The sequence below is a fragment of the Antedon bifida genome, chromosome 4 (genome assembly GCF_963402885.1).
Source record: "Antedon bifida chromosome 4, ecAntBifi1.1, whole genome shotgun sequence".
Classification (NCBI taxonomy): Eukaryota; Metazoa; Echinodermata; class Crinoidea; order Comatulida; family Antedonidae; genus Antedon; species Antedon bifida.
Window position 1 is genome coordinate 25,310,746 of NC_136229.1, and position 26,901 is coordinate 25,337,646.

General features: G+C 32.7%; 3 protein-coding genes across 3 annotated transcripts in view; 2 read left to right on the forward strand and 1 right to left on the reverse strand.

Moving 5' to 3' along the window:
* Window positions 1-154: 154 nt before the first annotated feature.
* On the reverse strand, window positions 155-3,367 carry LOC144839807 (epidermal retinol dehydrogenase 2-like). Its single transcript, XM_078695306.1, has 4 exons — window positions 2,762-3,367; window positions 2,257-2,501; window positions 1,752-1,868; window positions 155-1,369 (listed from the first exon to the last, which is right to left on the reverse strand). Exons 1-4 carry the CDS (start codon window positions 3,305-3,307, stop codon window positions 1,282-1,284), a joined length of 996 nt encoding a protein of 331 aa, XP_078551432.1. The 5' UTR covers window positions 3,308-3,367; the 3' UTR covers window positions 155-1,281.
* Window positions 3,368-3,380: 13 nt separating this feature from the next.
* On the forward strand, window positions 3,381-14,195 carry LOC144839808 (mRNA turnover protein 4 homolog). Its single transcript, XM_078695307.1, has 7 exons — window positions 3,381-3,468; window positions 3,920-3,978; window positions 4,311-4,414; window positions 5,310-5,459; window positions 7,165-7,316; window positions 11,825-11,901; window positions 12,425-14,195. The coding sequence occupies exons 1-7, from the start codon at window positions 3,441-3,443 to the stop codon at window positions 12,560-12,562; spliced, it is 708 nt and encodes a 235-aa protein (XP_078551433.1). The 5' UTR covers window positions 3,381-3,440; the 3' UTR covers window positions 12,563-14,195.
* Window positions 14,196-16,181: 1,986 nt separating this feature from the next.
* The window catches only part of LOC144840458 (short transient receptor potential channel 7-like), a 45,696-nt gene continuing 34,976 nt past the window's right edge, over window positions 16,182-26,901 (forward strand). Inside the window, exon 1 of the mRNA XM_078696277.1 lies at window positions 16,182-16,422. Within this exon, the coding sequence (XP_078552403.1) occupies window positions 16,388-16,422 (35 nt within the window). The 5' untranslated portion in view covers window positions 16,182-16,387. The remainder of the gene's footprint in view (window positions 16,423-26,901) is intronic.

The window sequence follows — 26,901 nt, forward strand, 5'->3', positions numbered from 1 at the left end:
ATGATGTGAACGTTTGTTTAAATTTTATATAGGAAACACTTATAGTTTTGCAAGTTGGGGAAGTCAATATGAATGAATATACTGTGTCATGACAGAAAGAATAAAAGTATGCATTTTCACAACAAATACAGTAAGCAACAGTTTTTTGTCACAATTTTATTTTTCACTCAAAGATATATTTTTATTAATTGTTCTAAAAATAAAATCATAAAAAAATAAATACTTATTGTTAAAATAATTATCAACAATTATATCGATACTACAGAATAAGTATAGTAGGCCTAAATAGGCATTCATGTGCAAACAAGTAGGTATATTCATCAGTGCCACTCAATTGGAAAAAAAAAATCTAATATATCTATATTTTTATTAATATCTATCTATAATCTGTACTAAAATATGAATAACATTTTGCTAATAATCTAATATGAAATGGAAACTAATTACCTCCCACCTTCCCCCTGAACATTTGGTTTTACCTTAGAATAAATATCAGTATACTGTAAGCAGCACATTTAATGGTGGAACAACATTAAATCTTGTTTCTTGTTGGATGCAACACAAGTAATTTGACCAATCACGATGCGATGGATCATCCAAACTGTCGCTTGTGATTGGTCAACTCATTTTGTTTTGTGCTTAAGCCATGTTGCATTAAAAAACCAAGCTTAAATAGGCTAGGCTGCCAATATCTGCAGTCAAGCATACATACTCTCCATGAGGTACCTGAGAGGAAGGTTATTACGGGGGAAATTATCAGTCATGTAGACTCTGTTTTGACACATAATGGAGGCTTAAACTAAATGAATTAACAATTGCATTGACATCGTTTCATCCTTAAACAATATACCCAGTTAATATACTTTTATTTAACTACACATTAACTTAAACCACTATCAAAAAGAATACACATTAAAATGAGGTAAACTGAGATACTGTAAGAAACATAGAATATACTGTACATTTTTAAAATGAGGTACTGTACCTGATTTGGAGAAGATAATCTATAGGGTGTTGAAACATCCTGATGCAGTTTAAAAAAATCACCCTTGGAATACCAGTATTTGTATTGTTCTTGAATGTATATAACTTATAGGTAGACTATATTATTATTGACTCTTCTTATCCATGTTTAGCCCACCATTACCATAAGCTCATGATGGCTTATAATTGAGACAGTATGATATTCTTACCCATTTTCATTCATTATGAAAAACCCTAAAGAAATTGTTTACGAAAGCGCAACGATTGACTAACAGCTAAAATGGCAGTTGGAGTTGTTCATTGCTCTTTATCCTTGTAGCCACTCATGAAATTTGTTGTGCCGATGAAATCAAGAATAGCAAATAATGCCCGGACAGGAAGAAGTCTATTGAAAAATTAAATTTAAGAATAATTATACAGTAATTCATTATAAATTAATTTACTCAGTATATGTACAGAACACAATCATACTACTGGATTAACTTTATTCTATGCAACTAGGGTGATGAGAAACACATCTTATAACAAATCTGCCAAAGTAGAAAACTTGCATATTTTTATAATTAAGTAGGGTCTTAGAAATACAGGGGGAAACCATTTAATGCAAAAAGTATTTAGCTTGGTTTATGCTTGACGCAAATAATTTGACCAATCACAACACGATGGATCATCCTAACTGTTGTTTTTGATTGGTCAACTCAATTGTGTTGGGAACCAAGTGTACAGGAATTACTTGTTAAGAATTATTGTACATTGATTATACTTACGCTTTGAGAAGTGGCATATATTGCATGTACCATGGTACAAATATAACTTCTTCATTTCTCAGGATACCTTTCATTATTTTAGTGACCGCTGAGTCTAGATGAAGTGGTCTCGGAAATCTGATAAAATAAAAAGGAATGAGGAATTTCAAGTGATTGTTGGTAAATATTGAGTAAATGTTAAAAAAAGTGATATTGAAATATTTTTATTTTACAATTTTTAATGCATGGTGCAAACTTTTTAATCTTTATTTACTAATGATTAATCATTACTAATGATTTAATTACTTTATTATAAGTAGCAAATGTTCATGAGATATAAATAATAATAATAATTTTCAATTTATATAGCGCAAAATGCAGTAAAAAGCACAAAATTAATTAATGTGCAAATACACTTTTTTTTTCATAATTTTCCACAGGCCCTTATTTGTTGTTTGGTCAATTTATTTTTGGGAAACTAGGGAGCATGATCAGCAGTAACGTTATAAATTAGGCACGTGCATACCTGGATGTGCAACCAGCAAACATCCCTGACTTGAAATACGATGGAGCAACAATCGTTACCTTGACACCTGTTCTCCGTACCTTTCGCAACTCACATTGTATCGATTCTGAGAAACCAACAGTTGCAAATTTACTAGTGCAATAGTCTATTAATCCGTTGCTCCCAATGTAGCCGGACGTACTCGCAATGTTGACAATGTGACCATGATTTCTAGCTAACATGCTAGGAAGAAATGCCTTTGTGATCTGTATTTAAAAGAAAATTGATTTATATTATACAGTGAGAACTAAAATGTATCTTTTAAAATAAAAATCAGGTTTTGTGTTGAATATAGTGTGGTACTAGCAACAAAGAAACAAACAATTGGCATAACATAGTATAGTAAAAAGAATATAAGGGGAAATGTCCAGTCTTCTAACATTTTACTGTCTACTGTGTTTATTCACCATTCAAAACTGTAAACAATTTATTCATGGCCTTTTGATAGGCATATTCCTTTTCTTACCCACATATAAGCTAATGTGTTGACTTCAAATATTTTCGCAAGATTCTCATCTGGGCATTCTAGAAAGTTTGTTCCACTCACAATACCTGCATTGTTTACAATAAAATCAACACCAGCAAAGTCGTTTTGAATTTCTGAAACTGTTCTATAAATGTCACTTCTCTGACTAAGATCACACACGTAAATACGAACTTTTTTCCCAAAATATTTAACTGCTTTTTCCGTATCTCGAAGCCCATCTTCATCAATGTCTACAAGTATCAAGTTAGCCCCAAGTTGTGCAAACGCCAGTGAGAGTAGCCGGCCAAGACCATTCGCTGCCCCTGTCACTAACACATTTTCACCGTCTACATTTTTTAATGGGGCTGAGAAAAACATCCTCCATATAACCCTAAATACAGCAAACCAAATTCGTTGAAATAATACAAACAATTCAATTACAAATGTAATACACTTTAAGAAAGGCATTGAGCCAAATGTTTGAGAATTTGATTGTTTGTTGTGATGATAAAATTCTTGCAATTTTGAGGCGACAAATCGTAACATTTTGTTATGATTGTTTGTCTCCCCCAACGACAAATACTGATAGAGGTCCAGAGGGCGTAATTTACTTTAAAAAACAAAATTTCGACCCACGTGTGTGTTTTTGTGTGCGTTTTTACTGTCTTTAAAATACAAAATGCCAAAATCAAAGCGTGATAAACGAAGTGAGTAAAATTTACAATTACGTATTTTTTTTAATTGTTGTATCACTGTCTATGATAGTGTAGGCCTAATAAGTCAATGTTTACGTTGATGAGGCAGCAGTCAGTCAGGGCTAGCCTACAAAATCATTCACACTGTTGTGTCATATGTTGGGTTTAGACCAATATGGTGACCGGATACTTATTCTAGAGTCGTTTCGTCCCAGATTTGTAGCTACATCTCTGCTTTATACATGACCATGAAAATCATTTACGCAAATTAAATTTATGATGAAAGTCATTCATGATTCACTATGTATGCATTTAATAATTTATTTTATAATAATTTTTATTATTAATTATAATAAAATAACACCATCCAATATCATATATTTATAATATGTCAATCATTATTCATTTTAATTAACATTATTGACATTATTAACCATGCGTTTTTATATTAATTTATTTTCAGTTTCTCTTACCAATACAAAAAAGAAAGGTCTAGAACTAAAGCAAAAATTAATCCAAGAGGTAAAGTATGGAATAGAGTGATTAATTCTGTAAACAAATTATTGTATTGTTTATCTCTCAGTTCTCATCTGTGAGTGAGTGAATAATGGAATTTTTAAGCTGAAAAAAAGTTCTACTAGCCTTGTGTGTTTAATAATAGTAGGCCTATTACCGCTTAGCATTCCTAGCCACATTTTCTTAATTAATAGTTAAAATCTAAAGTTAGTTGGACAGTAATCAATATTGTGATAAAACCGATGGAACTATAAGAATAATGATAAAAATTAATTATTTAAGAAAATAATAAAATAATTTGTGAAAGCAAATTTTCATAAACAACATTTCTTTTTCAGATCCAAGAATCTGTTGATAAATTCTCAAGAATATTTTTATTTTCTGTTGATAATATGAGAAATGTAAAACTAAAAGAAGTACGAGACAGATGGAGGCATAGTAGGTAGGTTAGCAATGCTGAATCACTATCCAAAATTCAAATATTCTACAAAAATACAAATAATGAATGTTTATGAATGCAATGGTACAAATAATTGAATGAGGTGAAAATATAATATGAGAAATGTAAAGCAAAAGAAGTATTGGACAGATGGAGGCATAGTAGGTTGGTTAACAATGCTGAATCACTATCCAAAATTCAAATATACTACAAACATACAAATAATGAATATTTATGAATGCAATGGTACAAATAATTTAATGAGGTGAAAATATAATATGAGAAATGTAAAACTAAAAGAAGTATGGGACAGATGGGGGCATAGTAGGTAGGTTAACAATGCTGAATCACTATTTAAATTCAAATATACTATTAAATATTGAATGTTTATGAGTGCAATGGTACAAATAATTTAATGAGGTGAAAATACAACAATTATAGACGGTGCATGCTACGGGTTGATTGAACATGATCAGTTAACGACATTGCACAAGCCCAGCGATTGCACTTTTAATGACATAATAAAAGAGTTCAATAGAATATGACTCACAATCCTCCAATCAAATGACATGGTGTGTTATATACAATGATAATGAATGTGTATGAGTTGAATGGAGAGGATATTTTATGAGTTCAAAGAATAACTTTCTATAGAATGAAACTAGGTCAAGTTAAGTCAGGCATTGCATGGGAAATATTGTTCCCATTCAACAGATATAAATAAGATATTCATTATTTTTATTGGTGGACCTAACAAGATGTGCTTATTAAAAGGGAAAATTACTAATATTGAATAATTCATATATACAAAGGCAGAACAAATAATCAAGTTTTAGTACAATAATTATTAATTAAAGTCTCTCAGTCAGTAATATATTATTCAACATGTTTTATTCAGATTCTTCTTCGGTAAAAACAAAGTGATGTCTGTCGCGCTTGGTCGAACACCAGAAGATGAATACAGAGAAAACTTGCATGAGCTTAGCAAGAAGTTGACAGGAAATGTGGGACTACTGTTTACAAATGAGAAAAAAGATGATGTTATTAGGTATGTACTTGCAGGAATTTACCAAATTACAGCGAAACCTCTATTAAGGGGACACCCCAACAAAATGTCCCCTTAATAGAGGTGTTTCCTTCAACTATGGGTCTCCACAGTGTTAACACATTGTTGACCTTTGATCATTTAAAGGTGACGTGTCTCCTTATTAGAGGTGTTGCCTTCAAATATGGGTCTCCACAGTGTTAACACATTGTTGACCCTTGATCATTTAAAGGTGAAGTGTCTCCTTATTAGAGGTGTTGCCTTCAAATATAGGTCTCCACAGTGTTAACACATTGTTGACCCTTGATCATTTAAAGGTGAAGTGTCTCCTTATTAGAGGTGTTGCCTTCAAATATGGTTCTCCTCGGTGTTAACATATTGTTGACCCTTGATCATTTAAAGGTGAAGTGTCCATGGGTCTCCACGGTGTTAACGCATTGTTGACCCTTGATCATTTAAAGGTGAAGTGTCCATGGGTCTCCACGGTGTTAACACATTGTTGACCCTTGATCATTTAAAGGTGAAGTTTCTCCTTATTAGAGGTGTTGCCTTCAAATATGGTTCTCCTCGGTGTTAACACATTGTTGACCCTTGATCATTTAAAGGTGAAGTGTCTCCTTATTAGAGGTGTTGCCTTCAAATATGGGTCTCCACGGTGTGAACACATTGTTGACCCTTGATCATTTAAAGGTGAAGTGTCTCCTTAATAGAGATGTTTCCCTGATATGGTGGTCCAAATGAGAGGTTCAGAGAGTTCTACTGTAGTTATAAGCTAATGCAAGTATCTTATCTGTGTTTTGTAGTATTCTATTCATCCTCCTGTATTGTCAATTCCAAATGTTATGGTAGAAAGTATTAATATTATTTGCTATAAATATTAAATTTCCGAGACAAATTATATTTAAGTCTGTCTCTCTCCTTTCTATGCAGTAACTTTGCTTTTATACATATTTTATATTGCTATATTGCTGCCATAAATTATGTATTTTTTTAGAAGGTTGATGATAAGTACAGTACTGATTAAATAAACAATAATATTTAGTACGTCAGTACTGTATTCAATTAGTGTGTATTGGAGGCCTATACAGTAATATACCCTCCTCCCTTTCACTGCTTCTAAAGAACTATCTAAGGTGGACTGGGCACCCCTCCCTCCTAATTAGGTAGCTTTCGCTTTTCCATGACTGAGGACCAACGACCAAGTTTGGTCAGGTAAATCAATGTGTCGCCCGGTCGTCACCTGGACCTAGAGGCCATAAACCTGTGTTGAGGTGGGGAACGAGAACACACGTCCCAATATCTTTGCATGCGCACAATGAATTAACATGACAAAGTTTGGTCATTGTCGTATTTATCAAAAGCTCCCTATTAATTACCCTCCATGCAGACCTGTATACATAGGATGGTTATGGAATGATCATTTCCATAACTGTGTGACATGTAAATTGTTCTCCCAATATAAATTGAGGATAATTAAGAGCTACTGAATCATAGGTGATAATTATAAGTTGTACCTGATCTAAATACAATCCAAATAATGGTCTGTGAGTGCTCTTGTTTAATACTTTTATTTGCTCTAGGCCTAGCAAGGAAAAAGGTGTAAAATTAACTACTGTAGTCCACTCTACTCTGGTCTAGCTTACACTGCACACTGCAGAACTTTCGTAAGCTTGTTGTACACATTCGTCATTTCATTTTTCTTTCAAAGGTGGTTTGAAGACTTCCAAGATCCAGACTATGCAAGGACCGGCAACAAAGCACTGTTTAATTATGAACTCGACCAGGGTCCTCTCAGCCAGTTTCCACATTCTTTAGAACCTCAGCTGCGGCAGTTAGGACTGCCTACAACACTTAAGAAAGGTGGGTATATCTACAAAGTACCCAGAGACGAGTGGTCTATTGGTTAAGGAAGGAGAATCCTAGCCTATAGCCATTGTCCTTGTTTCTGCTGGTGGAACTAGTTAGGTAGGAACTTTAGGTTTCTTCTTGTACATATGTGGCTTGTGTGCATTTATGAGAATTCAATCCGTCTTGAGGAAGGGCAGGGTGTTACCACTCAGTTTTTGTTGATCTCAGATGCTGAGACAAATAATTGCCATTTGGCCAAACAGTACAAATATAGGGACTGAAAAAGAAAGTTGTTTTCTGTGTGCGCAATTTAGCGTGGTATGCTGCAGGTTAATTGCCGTACCCATTCACAAATTACTAATTTAACTAGACATGAAACTCGTCACTTTGACGAGTTAGTTATCCGCACAACGACAAACGCCACGTGCACGTCATACGTTGGAATATTGCACACAGGTAAAGATTATGGCATTATGACAAGAACTGAAGAATATGATATGCTGTTAGTGCTGAATTCTGTCAATTTGTGTCATATAGTATATACATGCAAACAGTATAATCTGTATACATATTACATACAGTGTAGAATAGGTGAAATTACGGGACCCGCCATTTATTCCAATTTTTAACATGGCGACGGTATCAAAATGAAACACTTAAATAGCAATTTCTGGAGGACATTATCTCAGGAACAACATATTAACGTGTAGAAGAAATTTGAATACGTAAAATATAGATGCGCACCCTTTTAAATGTGATGAACTATTACGCAAAATATGAAAATACGACTTTTTTTATTCAACTGGCCATATGATGACGTCACAACATCCGATTGGCAAAATGTTTACATGAATTCGTATCTACAATCCAATAGCTTCCAGAAAACGTTTTAATCGTGATTATCACATTTTATTCTTACGAGCTATTACAGATTGAAATTTACTGTAAAGATGAAATTAATGACCCACGTAATTAAAATTTTTAGGCATGATGACGTCATAAAAATTAAAATATTTTTATCTCATGCTAAAGAAAGTTGATTGACCTACACAATATATAAATTTAGGAGAAAAAGGAATACAGATAAGCGTGATGCGCTCCATTGAATGTGATGAGCAATAACGAAAGAGACAAAAATCCTATATTTTACATTCGCGTGGCCATACGATGACGTCACAATGTTTTTTTAGCCTTATCGATGCATGATCCGATATCTACAACTCATCAACTTCTAGATTTTGTAATAAAAATAAACGGTTCATGGTTTACTTTAGAAACTATGACTGTTTAAAAAAAGACATAATTTTGACGATTTTTTAAGCTTTTTCATAAAAAACGCGCACGAATTGTCTAATTCAACGTGTTCGTATGGCGTTATTTAAACTGGAAAAGGTCTAAATTGTTTTCAAAATTACTAGGAAAGACTTGAAAAATATAATTCAAGAGAAAAAAATATGTTTTTAACGCTACGTGCGCACCGCGTGCGTAAAAAATTGCGCGCCCGTGGGAATTTTTGACATGCTCAAAATGACAAGAAACGCATAAAAAGTTGATTAGAAATTAATTTTGCGCATTTTGAAATTTTAAATGCGCGTGCGCGCGTAACTTCTTGTGAAACATGCCATTTTTAATCCGTAGAAAGTTTGCCCCTGATATGACTTAAATTTTGTCAAAGTGTCAATACTAAATGACTTTTGGTTTTTAATCTATAATCAATCATTGAAATTCATAAAATTGCGCGTAAGTCACGTTGCGCAACTATGACGTCATTCAAAAATAGGAGGTGCACAACTTCACGTAAATGCCCATATGTTGTCAAAGTTATGAAATGTTATGTTTACACATTTTAGAGAAACGCGACTCACAAAAAGGAAGGAAGGATCCAAGAATAATACAGACTAGACATGAAACTCGTCACTTTGACGAGTTAGTTATCCGCACAACGACAAACGCCACGTGCACGTCATACGTTGGAATATTGCACACAGATAAAGATTATGGCATTATGACAAGAACTGAAGAATATGATATGCTGTTAGTGCTGAATTCTGTCAATTTGTGTCATATAGTATATACATGCAAACAGTATAATCTGTATACATATTACATACAGTGTAGAATAGGTGAAATTACGGGACCCGCCATTTATTCCAATTTTGAACATGGCGACGGTATCAAAATGAAACACTTAAATAGCAATTTCTGAAGGAAATTATCTCAGGAACAACATATTAACGTGTAGAAGTAATTTGAATACGTAAAATATAGATGCGCACCCTTTTAAATGTGATGAACTATTACGCAAAATATGAAAATACGACTTTTTTTATTCAACTGGCCATATGATGACGTCACAACATCCGATTGGCAAAATGTTTACATGAATTCGTATCTACAATCCAATAGCTTCCAGAAAAAGTTTTAATCGTGATTATCACATTTTATTCTTACGAGCTATTACAGATTAAAATTTACTGTAAAGATGAAATTAATGACCCACGTAATTAAAATTTTTAGGCATGATGACGTCATAAAAATTAAAATATTTTTATCTCATGCTAAAGAAAGTTGATTGACCTACACAATATATAAATTTAGGAGAAAAAGGAATACAGATAAGCGTGATGCGCTCTATTGAATGTGATGAGCAATAACGAAAGAGACAAAAATCCTATATTTTACATTCGTGTGGCCATACGATGACGTCACAATGTTTTTTTAGCCTTATCGATGCATGATCCGATATCTACAACTCATCAACTTCTAGATTTTGTAATAAAAATAAACGGTTCACGGTTTACTTTAGAAACTATGACTGTTTAAAAAAAGACATAATTTTGACGATTTTTTAAGCTTTTTCATAAAAAACGCGCACGAATTGTCTTATTCAACGTGTTCGTATGGCGTTATTTAAACTGGAAAAGGTCTAAATTGTTTTCAAAATTACTAGGAAAGACTTGAAAAATATAATTCAAGAGAAAAAAATATGTTTTTAACGCTACGTGCGCACCACGTGCGTAAAAAATTGCGCGCCCGTGGGAATTTTTGACATGCTCAAAATGACAAGAAACGCATAAAAAGTTGATTAGAAATTAATTTTGCGCATTTTGAAATTTTAAATGCGCGTGCGCGCGTAACTTCTTGTGAAACATGCCATTTTTAATCCGTAGAAAGTTTGCCCCTGATATGACTTAAATTTTGTCAAAGTGTCAATACTAAATGACTTTTGGCTTTTAATCTATAATCAATCATTGAAATTCATAAAATTGCGCGTAAGTCACGTTGCGCAACTATGACGTCATTCAAAAATAGGAGGTGCACAACTTCACGTAAATGCCCATATGTTGTCAAAGTTATGAAATGTTATGTTTACATATTTTAGAGAAACACGACTCACAAAAAGGAAGGAAGGAAAGAAGAATAATACAGAAAAAAAATATTGATCTCATACAATAACAAGGAGTTATCCGCTTGGTATACCAAGCGGATAACTAATTAATTAATATTTTCTTTTCAATCGCCTTTTACATTAAAAAAACCCCCCAAAATGTTGGAAATAAATAAAAATGTTTAAAACATGAGATGGCCTTGCATCAATATTTGTAGTGCTTTAATGATAATGAATTAAGAACGAGGTGACCGTACACAGAAGATCAATCATCTATCATAACTAATTAGCATGTTCTTGATTACCAGTCATTAGTTTTGTTGTCATCAATCATTAGGATTGACATTGGCGTAGTTTTGTGTTATCTTGTAATTAAGCCATCCTTATCATTATCCATCATATTAGTATGACAGCACATTGTTAAACCATTCCTAAATGGCTGCAAAGAAAATGTATGGCTTAGTCCTTCATCATTGTATTTTCAAGTTATTATTTTTTTCTACTCGGAGACCGTGGCAATTAATAGTATACAAAAAATAATATGCATACAATGAGTAATAAGTAATAATAAGTTCTGGCTTAAAAAGTAAATTAGTAAATGAACATTCACCCATGTAAAACTGCACATCAAAATAAAATTTTTTATACCAACCCAATTTTTGATTATTATTGTTAGTATATTATTTAAAATATTAATGACCTAAATTAATCAAACAAATTTGAATTGCTTATTCCATAAACAGAAAATAAAAACAATCAGTTTTAGTGCATTTATGAACATTACAAATTAGTTATTGAGAAGATTATTTTTTTTAAATTTATTTTTTAGTACTAATTTGAAATGAAAAACAAGATTTTTTGTTATTACTTTTAGATTTAAAGATATATTCCATTTTAATTTCACATAATAGTTATTCACTTTGACCAAAAACTTTTTTTTTTTTTGTCTTTTTATATAAGTGAAATCAGAAGTGAATAAATTTATTAAAACATCTGATTTTATGAATCTTAATTTTTCATGTTTTTGGGTGACAATACATCAAAAATAATGGCCGGCTGAAATACTAGATGTTTTACACTACTATCGATTAATTTTCTTCCACAAGTAATCACTTGTTTATTATTTGTTTAGGTGTTATTCATCTTATTGACAACCACACAGTATGCAAAGAAGGTCAAACGTTGACCCCGGAGCAAGCAAGGATATTGGTGAGTTTTTGAACATATAGTTATATGAAAATTTATATGAATTTCCTGTAATCAAAATGCCAACTAACATAGTCTTGTACTGCAATTTGGCCTACACCATTTTATGAATGCATAGCAGTAAGGTAGTTTTGTGTAAATGCTACACTTTAGGAAATGATACACTTGCGAAAATCTTCCCTAGTAGGAATAATTTAGTTTTATCAAATCTGACAAGTGTAAAAAAACAGTAACAATGTTCTCAGATCTTTGTTATGTAGTTGGTGCCACAATAAGCTCTGTGTATACTATCAAACTAGTGCCTAAATATGGTAGTGATATGCCCAAATATGGTAGTAATATGCCCAAATATGGTAGTGATATGTCCAAATATGGTAGTGATATGTCTAAATATGATAGAGATATGCTGAAATATGGTAGTGATATGACATCATCATGTCCATATATAGGCATATAACATTTTTTTTGTCACACAAAGTGATCGAAGACTGAGCTTTATAAAACGATTCATTTTACTTCTTCGTAGAAACTTTTCGGGCAACAAATGGTCGACTTTAAAATCTTACTAAAGTGTATGTGGTCCAACGATGGAGCCTTTGAAGAGCTGAAACAAAAAGATGATATGGTAACAGAATCTATTGAAGAAGAAGATGATGTAAAATAAATTTTAATTTTGTAAAGAAATTGTTTGTAAATACTGTATGTTGTTACATATTTTATTCTGATAAGATATCATATTTTTCTTTGATAGTTAAGATAAGTTTCATCGGAAAAAATGAAGATTTAGTTTGATTATATGATGCAAACAAAATGTGTAATTCTGTAATGTCAAGAATCTTCAGTTGTCGGTTTTTTTGTATTTCAAAACATATACATAACAAACAAGATAAAAAGGTGATTTGATAAAAAACAACACAAACTATCGCATAAATTATATTGCAAATGATTGTTGATAAAATAAAAGTCGTCGGTTTTAGGTTTTTTGAACAAAACCTTTTTTTTTTTAAGTCAACATTTTTTTTAGTCAACATCAACATTTATTTAGAAAACAGTTCATGAAATAAAAACAGCATACATTAATTACAATAACTTAAAATGGTAATTTTTCACTTTTACCAAAAATTGATGATAAAATAAAGGTCGTCGGTTTTAGGTTTTTTTAAACAAAGTCTTTTTTTGCGATTTTTTTTACTACAATTTGTTATTACTACAACAGACTCTTATGTACTTTATATAAATGTTATAAAAATAATTGACTACTTAGAGAAACGAAGTCATTGGGGTTTGACACTCAAGTATGTTATAAGTGGATTTGTAAGGAGGTATAGTTAGCCCCAGTCCCCTGCTTTGCAAGTTGTAAAGGCTAAAGAAAAACAATAAGGAAATTGTTTTAAGGGAAGAACCTCATGTTCGACCACTTCCTAACAACCTGGATATAGGCCTACCTCTGTTGATAAGTTTTAAGTAAGTGGTCTTCAGTAAATGAGTACTTGGCTTAGAATTAACTGGAAATTCGCTTCTGTACTATGTGCAGCTTGCATTCTGCATATACAGTAATTCTTGTTTCATTTTTATTTGTATGTTAAGTTGAGTTTTTGTAAGAATATCTAAAAGGTTTTAAAGAGGGTTCTGGGGAAATAGAGTGCGATGTCAGATATGCTTCATTTATTTTGTTATATCTTACTGCTGCTGAAGTGTACAGCAAAATACTGATTACAGATTCAGTATGTTAGCTAAACAGTAACTATAAAACATTTTATTGTCGTACAGTATACCAATTACATGATAATATTTGTAGGATGAACAATACAGAGCTACCTATTTTTACTCAAAATAAAATGACTATCGAATAATATAATTATCATGATGATAATATTCTTCATTGTAATAAAATAAAACAATTAATAACAATACAATGCAGCATGTGTAGTTGTATTATTATAATATATAGTAGTAATATTACAGATATTTGATTTAGGCCTATGTACAATTAACCAGATATTATATTCATGCCTGTACCTGAGCTTTAAAACCAAAAACCATCAATAATAAACAAACAAATAACGAAAGACCGTAAAGAAGACGAAAACAAACTGTACATAACAGTTTTCTTTCAATACATTCGGTCGTTTTTTTCAGTATATTATATTACATGTTGTCAAGATAATTCTTAGAAGTCGATAAAGTATAGATTAGTTGAAACTACTGTAGGGCTATATATGCAGATGTAAAATTATAATCATGTTAGTACAGTTGTACTGGCTTTAATTAAAGAAACAACTATTGGAGATAGCAAATTTACATATCTGATTTTATTATAGTAATGAATACATTTCACATGAGTATAAATGTCTATTTCCAATGTATCTCCAGGCGATACATTGAGAACATTTTACGGTTTCTGGTTTTCCCGATTTTCTCGCTCTCTGAAGAAACCCTTTATATATAAAAAAAAGATCGTTTTTCAGTTAAAGATGTATTGTCCCCTAAAACATGAAAAATAAAGATTAATGAAGATTAATAAAATCAGACTTTGAATTGCCCACTTTCTAGTTTTAACAAAGTGAATCACTTTCGTAGAAAAAAAAAGAGAAAAAATAATGTTTTCACTTATAAAATGACAAAATAAACGGTTAAATTCAACCAAAAACACATTGGCTGGCAGCCAATTTGACTACTTGTTGCTTAAATTAATTTTTTTCGATCCAATATTTGGTCAAAGTGAATAACTATTATGTGACATTAAAATGGCATATTCAGAAACTTAAAAAACACATCTTTAAAGATTGCCGGCCCCACAAAAACCTTGTTTAAAATCCGGTATTTGACGATCGAGACCGGAATCTGTTTGATTTTTTTTTAAACCGTAAAATACAAATTTATGTGAACTCGTTTCTGTTAATAATAATAGATAGGTTTATATAGCGCAAATTTACGATGTCTCTATGCGCTCGACAATAAAGAGAAAGGAAGAAAACAGAAAGACAAAAACACCAAACTAGCACCTAAGAGTATGGGGATACACCATCACCGCTAACTGGAGATCAGTGCAAGTACCCCAGTTAGCATCGGTTAAGTCTTGACCTTTTCAGGGATACGGTGCCTCCTAGCCTAGTCAAAAAAACAACAACAGGCAAGAGTACAAGAAAATACCGTTTTTCAAAATACGGTGTTTAAATCCGTATTCTCTTGCTCAGTAGAAACGGACATGTTAAAGGAAATATCGCACTTTCAGTTTGATTGGTAGATGGCCACAGTACAGATCATCACATTCATTGGCAATTTTGACTTACATTTCTGTCCACTATAAAAATGTCATTACGTTATAACCCATTTGCCAAAATTATTATTCTATATTTAGCTTATCATTTGCTTTAGGCATTTTTTATTTGGCCTATACTTAAGTTGTTCAGTGCTTTAAGTTCTTAAGTGGTCCGTCCATCAACGTTAATTATTTATATTTTGCTTGATTTAATTGGCTTACTAAGCGATCTCTGAGTGCAGTCGTTTAAAGTGTAGTCCATCTCATTTGCATAATATGACAAGCATTAAACTTTTAATGGCATCCGAGAATCTAATATAAAAGAAGTTTTTTTATATTTCCAATAATACACGAAGAAAAGCCATAAAACAAAAGTTCACTGTTCCAACATTTATAACAATCTCAACAAAAAAAGTATAAGGTAGCCTCGGAACAGCCTATAATACGTCATCGTGAAATTTGGTAGTTGTGTTAAAATCTCGAAATTATAATTTCATTCGCAAAAAATATATACAAATTAATATTGAATGAGTTTGAAAGGTTAGACTCTACTGTTTAGTAGCATTATAGGCTAGTATTGCAAATTAAATACTCCAATAGCTCCAAAGTTCCCCGAAATTTGTGGGTTTTCCCGATTTCCCCGATTTTTTTATCCCCGCCTACCCGAAATAGTTTCATTTATGAGTAGCACGAGTTAGATTGATGTGCCGCAAGCTTAAAATTGACGCGTCGCGCGCTTAAATTTTTTCTCGAAAAAATTACCCAGAAATTCCACTTCACCAACTTGGGACCTCTGTTATCATTTCTGTAAATAATAACATAGCTCACACGTCTTGGGTCAGTTTATGGGCACAATTATCGCTAACGTTACCCGGATTAATAATTATACCTAGGCTTTTGTAGGACGTCTAATAATATCACTAGAAGGACGCCACCTAGAGTAAGCATAATCCATCTAATTGTCTTATTGAGAATCTTCATTCCATCTAAACCATAATATTAGTCGTCTGGTTATTAGGAGGTTAGCAGAATCATCGGCGCGCGTTGCTCTTGATTTAAAACCATTGGAAACTATTAAGCGTATTTTCAAGACAAAACGGTTTGGTTCGTGATGATTCGATAAATCCATGTTTTGTTTTAAGGCAAGGTTAGAATATTCGTAGACCAGTTTTGTGGTATTAATAATTGGATTTGCTATACTTCAGATAAAAAGGACGGTTATTGGCGATGCCGTTTGAGCTTCCAAACCAGTTAGCAGTTTGGTAAGTAATTACTACTTCACACGGGTTTCTTGTATTATGTCTAGAGATAATTGACAGCCTCACGGTTTATTGTCTCTAGACAAGACACCGTACGAACATCAGCTGGTTAAACATTCCACCAAGGCAATCTAACATGACACTGAGCTCGCCTTGCCAAGATAGAAACTCTTTGATCTCATGTCTGGCTGCGACAAATAACAACAGTACTGTGAGCCTGGAACTGGTCGCTGATCTGTGGCTGATCGCTAAAATAAACCATTTGATCTCCGGAGCTCAGCATCCTGTTGTTAGATTGCCTTGTTCCAACCGTATAAAGTAAAATGTTTCGTTCGTTCGTCATTTAAATAAGCTTTTTGTATTCGGCTCTCAGCATACCAGAGAATCTATTGCATTTAAACCTCCTGGTATGAATATCAGGTGCGCGCCTACAGGTGACACCATTGGGACCAAAGTACATTTCCCTTAATAAAGGTGTTCCCATGATTAGGTGCACATGTATTTCCCCCTTTGTTTTCATTTCATAAGAGATATAGGTGAGTGGGGGGGTGGGGGGGGGGGGTGTAGTGGGGGGTGTCTTTTGATTGGGGGTGTCTTCTGATTGGGGGTTTTCTATTTTGTTTGTTTTAAGACTATGCTTTAATTTTTTTAATTTTTTTTTGTAAATTATTTAAAAATAGAAAAATTAGTGGTGACATTTATCATCAATTTTGCCTGGTCAAAGGTTTAAGCAGCGCACAGCTTAACACTAAGCTTAAAGCAAAGCCAGCGACAATAATAGATTCGAAAAAAAAAGATATGTACGTGTTTGCTTAAGGTTATTAATAATCTGACGTAAGCAAAATAAGTTTGACTAAAGTTAAAGATAATTTGTTTGCTAAGCAAGTTTGTTACATCCTGCTTATTACGCAAGTGCTGTAATATGACAATATAAAATATCCAGTATTAGGCACATTCCGTGATACAACATCTCATGTGTTTCACATGTGATGCCTGTATCATGAACGGTTATGATATATTATGTTCTGTGAAACAGATGGGTTGCGGTATCATGGAATTTGCCTGATACTGGACATATTTAGATACCGGTACAGTGTCAGGAATCGGCTTCGTATTGACAAAATTCGATGTGTTAAATTGAGTAACATTTTTTACAAAATTATTATTATAAATGTAAATTTAAACATTTTTGGCGTAAACATATTAGACCACATGTTGTTTTATTACGGCTTTAAAATGTGTCAAGAGTAAACAGCCTTGTTTACAGACGATGTAGCAGTCGCTAAGTGAATCTTGGTAATTATTAATTAATATATAGTAATTAGCGCATCAATGTAATGCGTTGCGATGACTTCCATTGAAGTACGCACCACTGTGACATCCAATTAAGTCGTCACTTAATGCAAACGACTAACATATTAGTTGAGATTATCAGTCTTAATTATTATCAGTCGACTTCGCCTCTTACATTATATCCGGCTAGATGATTTAGGCCTACTTTACAAAAACACTCGTAAGCCTAGGCCAACATACATCTTTAATTTAAGCATTTAACTACAGACTTGCCCAAGTCTGTATTTATTGTCTTTTTTATGTTAGTCCATCAGTCGACTTTTCGATTTAGTATACGTATGAAACGCCAAATGTGCCAAAATATTAATCTTTTTATTAATATTAAGTCAAAACTTTGTATAGAACCAAGACTAGTATTTCTCATTAATATTCATTACATAACTAATCTGCCGACGGAGAGTCATAAACAAAACACATGAAAGCGTAATATGCTAAAAATGTAGTAGGCCTAACTAAAATCTATAAATACTGTCTAAACAGGGAGGTAGTAGGCCTAGTTCTTACAAAATCAGACTACATGTCACAAAATCCATGATAAAACAGCAATTACCGTATTCTTAGAATATTGACACGTCACAAAATGGTCCGACGGAAAAAAAACACGAATAAAATAATGAGTTCACTCTTTAAAAGACAAGATAAAAAAAAATGAAAATAAAGTGTATTTATAAAACTAATAGCATTATTTTTGTGTCCGCCATACTTTAGTCTCGGTAAGTCGTTTCTACAAGTGTTACATGTGGCATTTAGTTATGATTGGATATCATAGATTGTAATAAAAGCAATCTGTGCAATACACTCTGACTGTTAGTCATTTGGCTACAGGTAATGTACCGTGTACAGGAACATTAATTTTCCTGCCAATATTATTCTCAAGTATCTTTCAAATCTGAATCACAGTACTGTATAAAGGCTGATAGAGAATATCTAATACTAAAATACACTCTAAGAAGGTCGTCGTCTCTCGTTTCCTCATTTATGGCAACACCTACGGTCTTTATTTCATCGTTGCGAATTTAAAATGTACACGCTCACATTGTATATGCTTTTTTTTATATACAGTACTGGCAGAGACCTAGGCCTACTTATTTAATGCTCGTGAAGAAGACTGAAACGTCTCAGTTCTTGTCTCCACCTGAATGCGTTTATACATAAAATATTAGTATGTTAATTTTGGATTTCCTTAAAAGCTTGGTTCCCATGTGGACACAACGTATAATACGTAAACGCACATCGCAAGCAATTTGATCAATGGCGTCGACGCGATGGATCATCCGAAATTATTGGTCAACTCACATTCGTTGCGCCTACGAGTGGAAATCAAACAAACATGATATGCACCTTAACTCTGTTTCCATAGGACGCAACGCAATGGACGTATAAGCGCAACGTGAGTGATTTGACCAATCACAAGCAATTGATTATTCAAATGTTCGCTTGTCATTGGTCAACTCGCTTGCCTTGCGCATATATACTTCCTTGCGTTTCGTCTAGTGAGAACAAGCTTTAGTGCAATGATGTACAACAGAGGGTATTGTTCATGTTATATCTTTGTAAGTAAGTGTAGTAATTCAGATCAATTTAGTACGGTGATTGATGCACAAAGGTAGATCTCGATAAAATAAATCTATTCGACATGAAAATGACTTCATATTTTATTCACTACGATGTTGTTTCGTTGGCCATCAAATGTGGTCATATAGTCTTCAGGTCAAGATATTCTTGTGACCGCATCTTTACTGGCCACACAAAACAAGCTTGTATGATGGACAATAAATAGTTTTATGTCCGTGCTTATGGTGAATAAATTATGAAGTCATCTTAGTTCATTTCATAATATTATTATATGTATTCTATATAGGCTATTAATAGGATGTCATCTTCAAAACAATGTTTTTAATGTACTTATTAAACTGGAGAGAGAAGAGGAAGGGAGTTGTTATTATGAATAATATACAAAAATTATTAATTTCATTTTTGTATTGACGATATCTAATTCATAGTACGTGTATATTTATTTAATTTATAATAACCCTGAAACGTGATTGTAATTTTTCAAATTTAATGTTTATAACATTATGTAAACCTTGCTTTTATTAAGAAAATAAGAAAAAAAATGTTTCTAATGATTTTTTGTCTGTATTACGCAATATATCCCTAAAGATTGGTTAGTGTATGTCAGCTTGCTTCCCAGCAGTGACGCCAGGAGTTAAGTTGTCCAATCACGACGCGATGGATCATCCAAACTATCGTTTTTGATTGGTTAGTGCGCTTACGCATTGTGTCCTAGTGGGAATCAAGCCTAAATATTTCATTTCATTTATTTCGTCAAGACAGAAACATAACAAAACATAAAAAAAACCCGTGACGGTGACGGGATTAAACAGAAGCAAACTGAATTGCTGTATAAAAAAAAGATTATTTTTAATAACGATGTCCTTTTATCCAGCTGAAGACCAGAATAACAGTTTGTTGATTTACACTAATAAATAATATTATTAACATTTACTAACTAATAATACGATTTACCATTATTATTATATAAACATCCAAAATGAGAGACATGATGCATGTGGTAAATGCACAATACATCTAGCTCTAAAGGTTGAACTTGAAAAGGTTACAATTTTAATCACTAGATATTTTCTTAAGTAATTTCACGCACACTTGTTGTAGCCGATTATAAATGTATTATTTCATTTAAAATATAACGATAACCACCCTATTCCCTCTGCTGTGTATCTCCACATTATATGACAATATTTTGTAAAATCCCGCAATACAGCAACTCATGTGTGTATCACATGTGTTAGTGTATCATGGAAGATTAGGTGAGGGTTTATAATACAGAGGTGAAACACATAAATCCTATATATCAGGAATGGATTTGCATATGATACTGAGGCAAATTTAAATACACACTGAGAATTGGATCAGGTTTTTTTTTTATCTTTCGTGGTAAACCCATCGTTATTGTCATTTCTTTTATAAACATAATATGTTACATGAAATAATATTACATAATTGATACATACATAATAGGCCTACACACATATAATTATCTTATTGATTTTCTAAAATATATGGATTGAACAAATTGTATGTTATTAACGTCATTGTCATTACTATACTTATAATCACACGGCCAGCTGTCATTAGATAGATTCTAACCGACTGTCGACTGTCGACAGTCAGTTAGAAATCAGTCCTGTCCTAGGATAAACCTTCTCCTCTGGTTCCCGGTACATTGTGTATCACTGACATTCACATATTGTACCTTAAGATAGAACCTCTTCCAGAGATGACATGTATTAAAGGTATAATACACCACATCGGTCTATAGTTTCTGACTTTCGACAGTCAGTTAGAATCAATCTGATGACAGCTAGAGAATTCGGGTTCAGTAAGCGTATATACATTTTTTTCCAACGATATAACAAAACGTGTAATGTAATCAAACACAATGGTACAATGGTACGTTTTGCTTCGTCCATTACATTGGTTGTATTATTGAAGGTAGGCCTACTAATTAGATCTCATGGTCAAGAAACCAATAAATACGACCCAGGCAAATCTATAATAGCCTGCACAGAATGTAATTTAATATTATATATTTCAAATTATGAAAATTAGGCGATGTCAATATTCATAAGATATTATACTAGCACTAGATTTTTCTAATGTTGGCTGAGGCATGTTGAGAAACTTATTCCTTTTGAGTAGGTTATTCCCTTAAGCATTTTTGTCAAGATCTCTTCTAAGAATCAGATCTCGTTAGAAAATTAGGTTCTTCACTGTCTATGCTGAGCTCCCAATTTCCACTGTATCTCAACATATAGCATTATGTATCAGGTATCATAAGCAAATTCGGTAATACAATGTCACATATCTGTCACATGTTGCACAGTATAGTGTTAAAGTTAGGTTAGGCTTATACACTTATAGGAGTGCCAGATGATACATAAGACATTGTATCATGGAATGTGCTTATTATACCGTAACAGTATAGATACAGTACCGATAGTCAACTAATAGGTCTCTCAAAACACTAAGAGAGTAAATTACATATTCTATAGAATATCAAAAATTATAATTATTGTACTGTCTTATAATATTAAAAAATAGTTTTGAATAAATTAATCATATAATGTACGTGAACCTCTCCTGGCAATTTACATTTCTGTTATCCGTCAAATTAATATTAGCATTAATATTATATTGATCTACTCCGATTTGGTCTTTGATTTGTTTAAAGCCGTTTTAGGTTGGATAGATCTTGGGTTAGCTAATTATATTATGTGGAAACTAGGATATGCTAAATTGAACCAGGGAAGAGTTAAATTACAAACACACGGAAGAGTTATGCCTACCATTTATTGGTTCGTCTTGTTCTAGTTTGGTGGTTAAGATGATCGCCTATCAATAAAATTTGAGTTCTGGGTTCAACTCCCATCATTTGTCAGGATGGATGAAAACTTTTTTTAAAGAGTTATCAGGATTGCCACCTTTAAAGATTTAAACTTTAAAGTTCACCTAGACCAAGGTTTGAATAGACATCATTGACTTTATATTTGTGGAAAACATTTTTTTTAACATTATACAAAATTAAATTAATAACATCGAGCATGACGTCATTTCAGAATGACTAGTTTATAAAGTCCGTTATAAAACATTAAAATACATACTATTGACTTGACTTTTAAATGCAATAAAACTCAAGTAAATAACAAGATTAACAATAAGCTCCTTTGCCATTTACAATGAACACTAATAATACTAAGGTAACTTGTATTGACTGTCCTTTTGAATTAACACATGACGTCAAATTTCGTTTTTTTTATGCAGCGATATAACTAGTCGAGTCGAGTGGCCGACTGGTTGAGGCAGGGGGTGCCGTATAGTGAAATCGGCACGAGTTCAACTGGTTGTAGAACAAGTCTTCTTCGAAGTTTAAATAGTATACACATCTGGCTCTTCAGAGCCAGCCCAGTGCATATTTCGGAAGAGTATGGGTATATTGTGTCAACCCTGTCGTGTTTGTGGACGAACGAATTAGCGCCGCCGTTTAATGGTAGCTGCACGACATCGCATTTCTATTCCTGTACGCAATTATTTTGTGCGAAACACATGTTTTTCCCACATTTAGTCCTATATCACACATCGGAGCGAGTTCACAATGATTTTACATTGATGTTGTTGGCATACCTAGGCAAGATAAATGTGGATTTACTCTTTCCAAAACGTCTGGAAGGTTCAATAAACTCAGCAATGTTCGTAGTAAATATTGTACTGTTTCAAATTAACCTAACTAACTAATATCACTGCTTCAGTCCTACTTTAATTAACATTGACAACATTTCAGATTTCTTATTAATATAGATTAATTGAGCTTTAATCCACTTCTTACAATTACAATATTGCTTTTCTAAGATTTCATGTTTACGTTTATTTCCACGTACCAAACTTGGTAATAATGTCTGTTGACACAGAAAATCAATTTTACACAAATCACTGTTGTTGTGTACGACGTATTAGGTGACATACTGTATACATTTTACTAATTTAGTAGAATTGATTACCATTATAACAACTAGCAAAACACTGTACAACTACTCGAGTTAAGCTAAACGAATAGACTATTAATAGACTAGTCTAACTAGATACGTATAACCAAGTTAAAACGGAGAACGTACTCAATTGGTTTTGGTACAGAACTCAACATTTTATAATACTCACAATGAGTTGAGTCTCAAATGTTGAAGCACTTACTCAAAGAGAATGAGTCTCACATGCTTGAGTAAAAAGGTTTGATTTCTTACCCAGAGTGTTGGAGCACTTACTCAAGAGTACTTACTTCTCAAAGGGTACTTTTGAGTACCTACTCAACATGTTGGAGTACTTACTCAACTATAAGAGTTGGAGTACTTACTCAACATGTTGGAGTACTTACTAAACTCAAAGTGTTTGAGTACTTACTCAACATATTGGAGAATTTAGACAACTCAAAGAGTTGGAGTACTTAGCCTACATGTTGGAGTGCTTACTCAATTTAAAGGATTGTAGTATTTACTCAACTCAAGGTATTAGAGTACTTACTCAACTCAAAGAGTTTGTACTAAAGTAAATACTCAACTAGCTGTTTATCTGATTTTATATTGTATTGCGAAAAAATATTGTTCATTTCCACCAAATTGATCGATGCTGACCCCGTGATTAGATTTTTGTATTAAATTAACGAATTTCAACTGTGATTCAATTCATTCATACAATTTTTATTATTCATTAATATATTGAAATTATAATATCCAATGCAGTTGATGTTAAAGCTGTTTAGACCATTTCATTTCAAATCATCAAGTCAAATAAAATGGTATCGAAAACCTATTTTGTTTTCGAATATATTAATTTTACTGTTATTGACTTTTAAAATACAAAATAGTAATGAGGAATTTGTAAGCTAAATTATGCATACAGAAGCATGATTATAATTAATTGAAATTTGTTTTTAATTTTCATTCTTACAAGGATTAGTGTCGTGTGTAGTGTTTTTAATTTGCCTCTTATGATGACAAACATAATGCCATACTACCATCAGTTATAAAGAGTATTGTACGAAATTCACGTTTCACTTATCAACATCGTCGTCATCATCCTCAACAGTACCACAATCATCGCAATACATATTATTATTACCACTAATTAAAATATTGTTTGAATAATAATAATGATACTGTTAACAATGTAAATATTGTTGAATATAACTAGGGATAATGATGTATCTGGCAATATAACATCTAATAATAACCATACCAAAAAAATGTGATTAATTTTCTTGTCACTATGAACTTTGACACGTATCCAAACGTTGATCCGAGCGTTCAAACGTAGATGAGCTCGTTTTAAATGCTTATGGGAATCGTATCGATTTTTACACACGCGTTTAAATGTCGATGACAATGTTATTTTTAGAAAGCGTGTTTGAACGCACGCATCTACTTTGAACGAGCGCGTTCTAAAAATAATGCGCGTTTTTAAACGTTGGTGGAAATCGTATCAAATTTTCAATCACGATTAATGATGAAATATACGGTTGTTACAGTTTTCTACGCTCGAGTTATCCGGTGTGTCGTGTGTTTTCTTATGACGCAATGGTGACGAAATATGATATAATAATATATAATCAATTTAATAATATAAGTTGTTTTCTTTACACCTAGGTCTACATTTCTTATCGTATACATTCTTTTGAAAGTCACGTTTCTAGTAATTGGGAATAATATTTACTACTCATAATGTTTCAGAATCAATGTTGTAATTCATTTTATAGAAATTATGAATTAAATTTACACAGAATGTAATTTGTCAGCCTTTACCGAGATAGTTAAAATTTAATTGGATTCAGAATACGTGAAATTCAAGTGTTTTGTGTGTGTGTGTGTTCTTTATTCGCTATCGGTTCGAAACAGCCACGCGAATTTAAAGAGACATTTTTTGATTAAACAATTTACGACAAAGCTATAAAAACTGGTGCTATGAAACCAAAAAATCGATTTCGGAAAGAAGACAGAGACAAACCAAACTTTACCATTGAGTGTTCCAATAGAAAGATAAAATGACGAGTAATTTCCATATCTTAAATTTAGCCTTTTCTCAGTGCTGTATCCATTATTGTCCGATGTAGGCCTATAAAACAAATTACACTTGACTTTACTTCACGACTCTATAACCATTGACGTTCAATGATACAGACATCACATGTGATACACATGCACTTCTGTATCATGGAATTTGCCTATAAAATGCTGACAAATATTGTCATATTTGGGAATACACAGCCACAAAGAATCTAAGAATTTTTCTTCGTTTATTTTGTTTGAAAATAATTAGCTTGTCTATTTTTATTTGGTCTTCTTCCCTCATTGTCTTTTTCTTTCTTAAACTATTATTTTGAAAACTAATCTTAATTAGTTAGACAAAAAAAAAAATTGAACAATGAACACCGCCGTATTTTTGCTCTGTTGTGTCTCGTTTATTTCATTTACTTTCTCGTTTACCCCAACACAATATCCCTTTAATGATGATCACGAAGTGTTTTGGAGTGGATATGGATGCAATTGTGACAACAATTTTCACCAATCTTTGTATAAATACGTGAATTTTAGCACAATAAGCCTAGACCGGCAGAGCGAATTTCAAAGAATAGCATTACCGGTGTGTGAAGGGGTCTGTGTAGTCAGCTGTCCAGGTCAGTATGCAAATGTTAAATGGAGTCTAGTTGAAATGGAATATACAGAGCGTTCTATGAACAACTTTGTGCAATATTTTTTCTACTATTTTACTGATGCAGTCTACATTCGATTTATTCTTGACGACGATTTTCATCCGATACCATTTTATTATTCAAAATGTGCAATAACCAGCTGTCCAGGTCAGTATGTTAAGTGGAACCAAGTCGAATTGGAACTTACACAACGTTCTATGAACAACTTTGTGCAATACTTTTTCTACTATTTTAATGATGCTGTTTACATTGACGACGATTTTCATCCGATACCTATTTATTATTCAAAATGTGCAATAACAAAAACTGGCCTTACATCATTACAAGTACGAAAGAAATCGAAGTTTAAATTCCTTGGCAGGGCTGTGTCATACTATTCAAATTCGGTTAGTACTCTACGTATTTGGTCTGTTGTACTTGGAGGGGACATAGAAGTCAATCCTGGCCCGAATGCTACTAATTCGAACAACAAAAGTAGCTCTTTAAAGGTGTACTACCAAAACGTTCGTAGTGTAAAAAATATAATGGAATCATATAAATCGGAATTGTTTAGTCACATGTGCACAAGATACATAGACGTTGTAGCATTAACTGAAACCTGGTTAAATAACACTGTAATTGATTGTGAACTGTCTTTAGATGGCTTTAATCTATATCGCAGGGACCGGCAAGAGGACAAGAGAGGCGGTGGAGTTTTACTCTTAATTAACAACAAATACAGGTCGTGTCGTCTCATTAAGTTTGAAGATGAAAGTCAAGAACTAATGTGGGTCAAAATTCAACTGTCTAGAAAAAAATGTTTAATTATTGGTATATATTATCGCCCACCATCGGCACCTAAATCTCAA

Excerpts from the sequence above, each read along its gene's own strand:
- LOC144839807 (XM_078695306.1), bottom strand. The coding sequence starts at position 3,307 with ATGTTACGATTTGTCGCCTCAAAATTGCAAGAATTTTATCATCACAAC. Across the intron at positions 1,869-2,256 it reads TTTGCTGGTTGCACATCCAG|ATTTCCGAGACCACTTCATC; the intron begins GTATGCACGTGC and ends TTATTTTATCAG. Across the intron at positions 1,370-1,751 it reads TATATGCCACTTCTCAAAGC|ACTTCTTCCTGTCCGGGCAT; the intron begins GTAAGTATAATC and ends ATTTTTCAATAG.
- LOC144839808 (XM_078695307.1), top strand. The coding sequence starts at position 3,441 with ATGCCAAAATCAAAGCGTGATAAACGAA. Across the intron at positions 5,460-7,164 it reads AAAAAAGATGATGTTATTAG|GTGGTTTGAAGACTTCCAAG; the intron begins GTATGTACTTGC and ends TTTCTTTCAAAG. Across the intron at positions 11,902-12,424 it reads CGGAGCAAGCAAGGATATTG|AAACTTTTCGGGCAACAAAT; the intron begins GTGAGTTTTTGA and ends ACTTCTTCGTAG.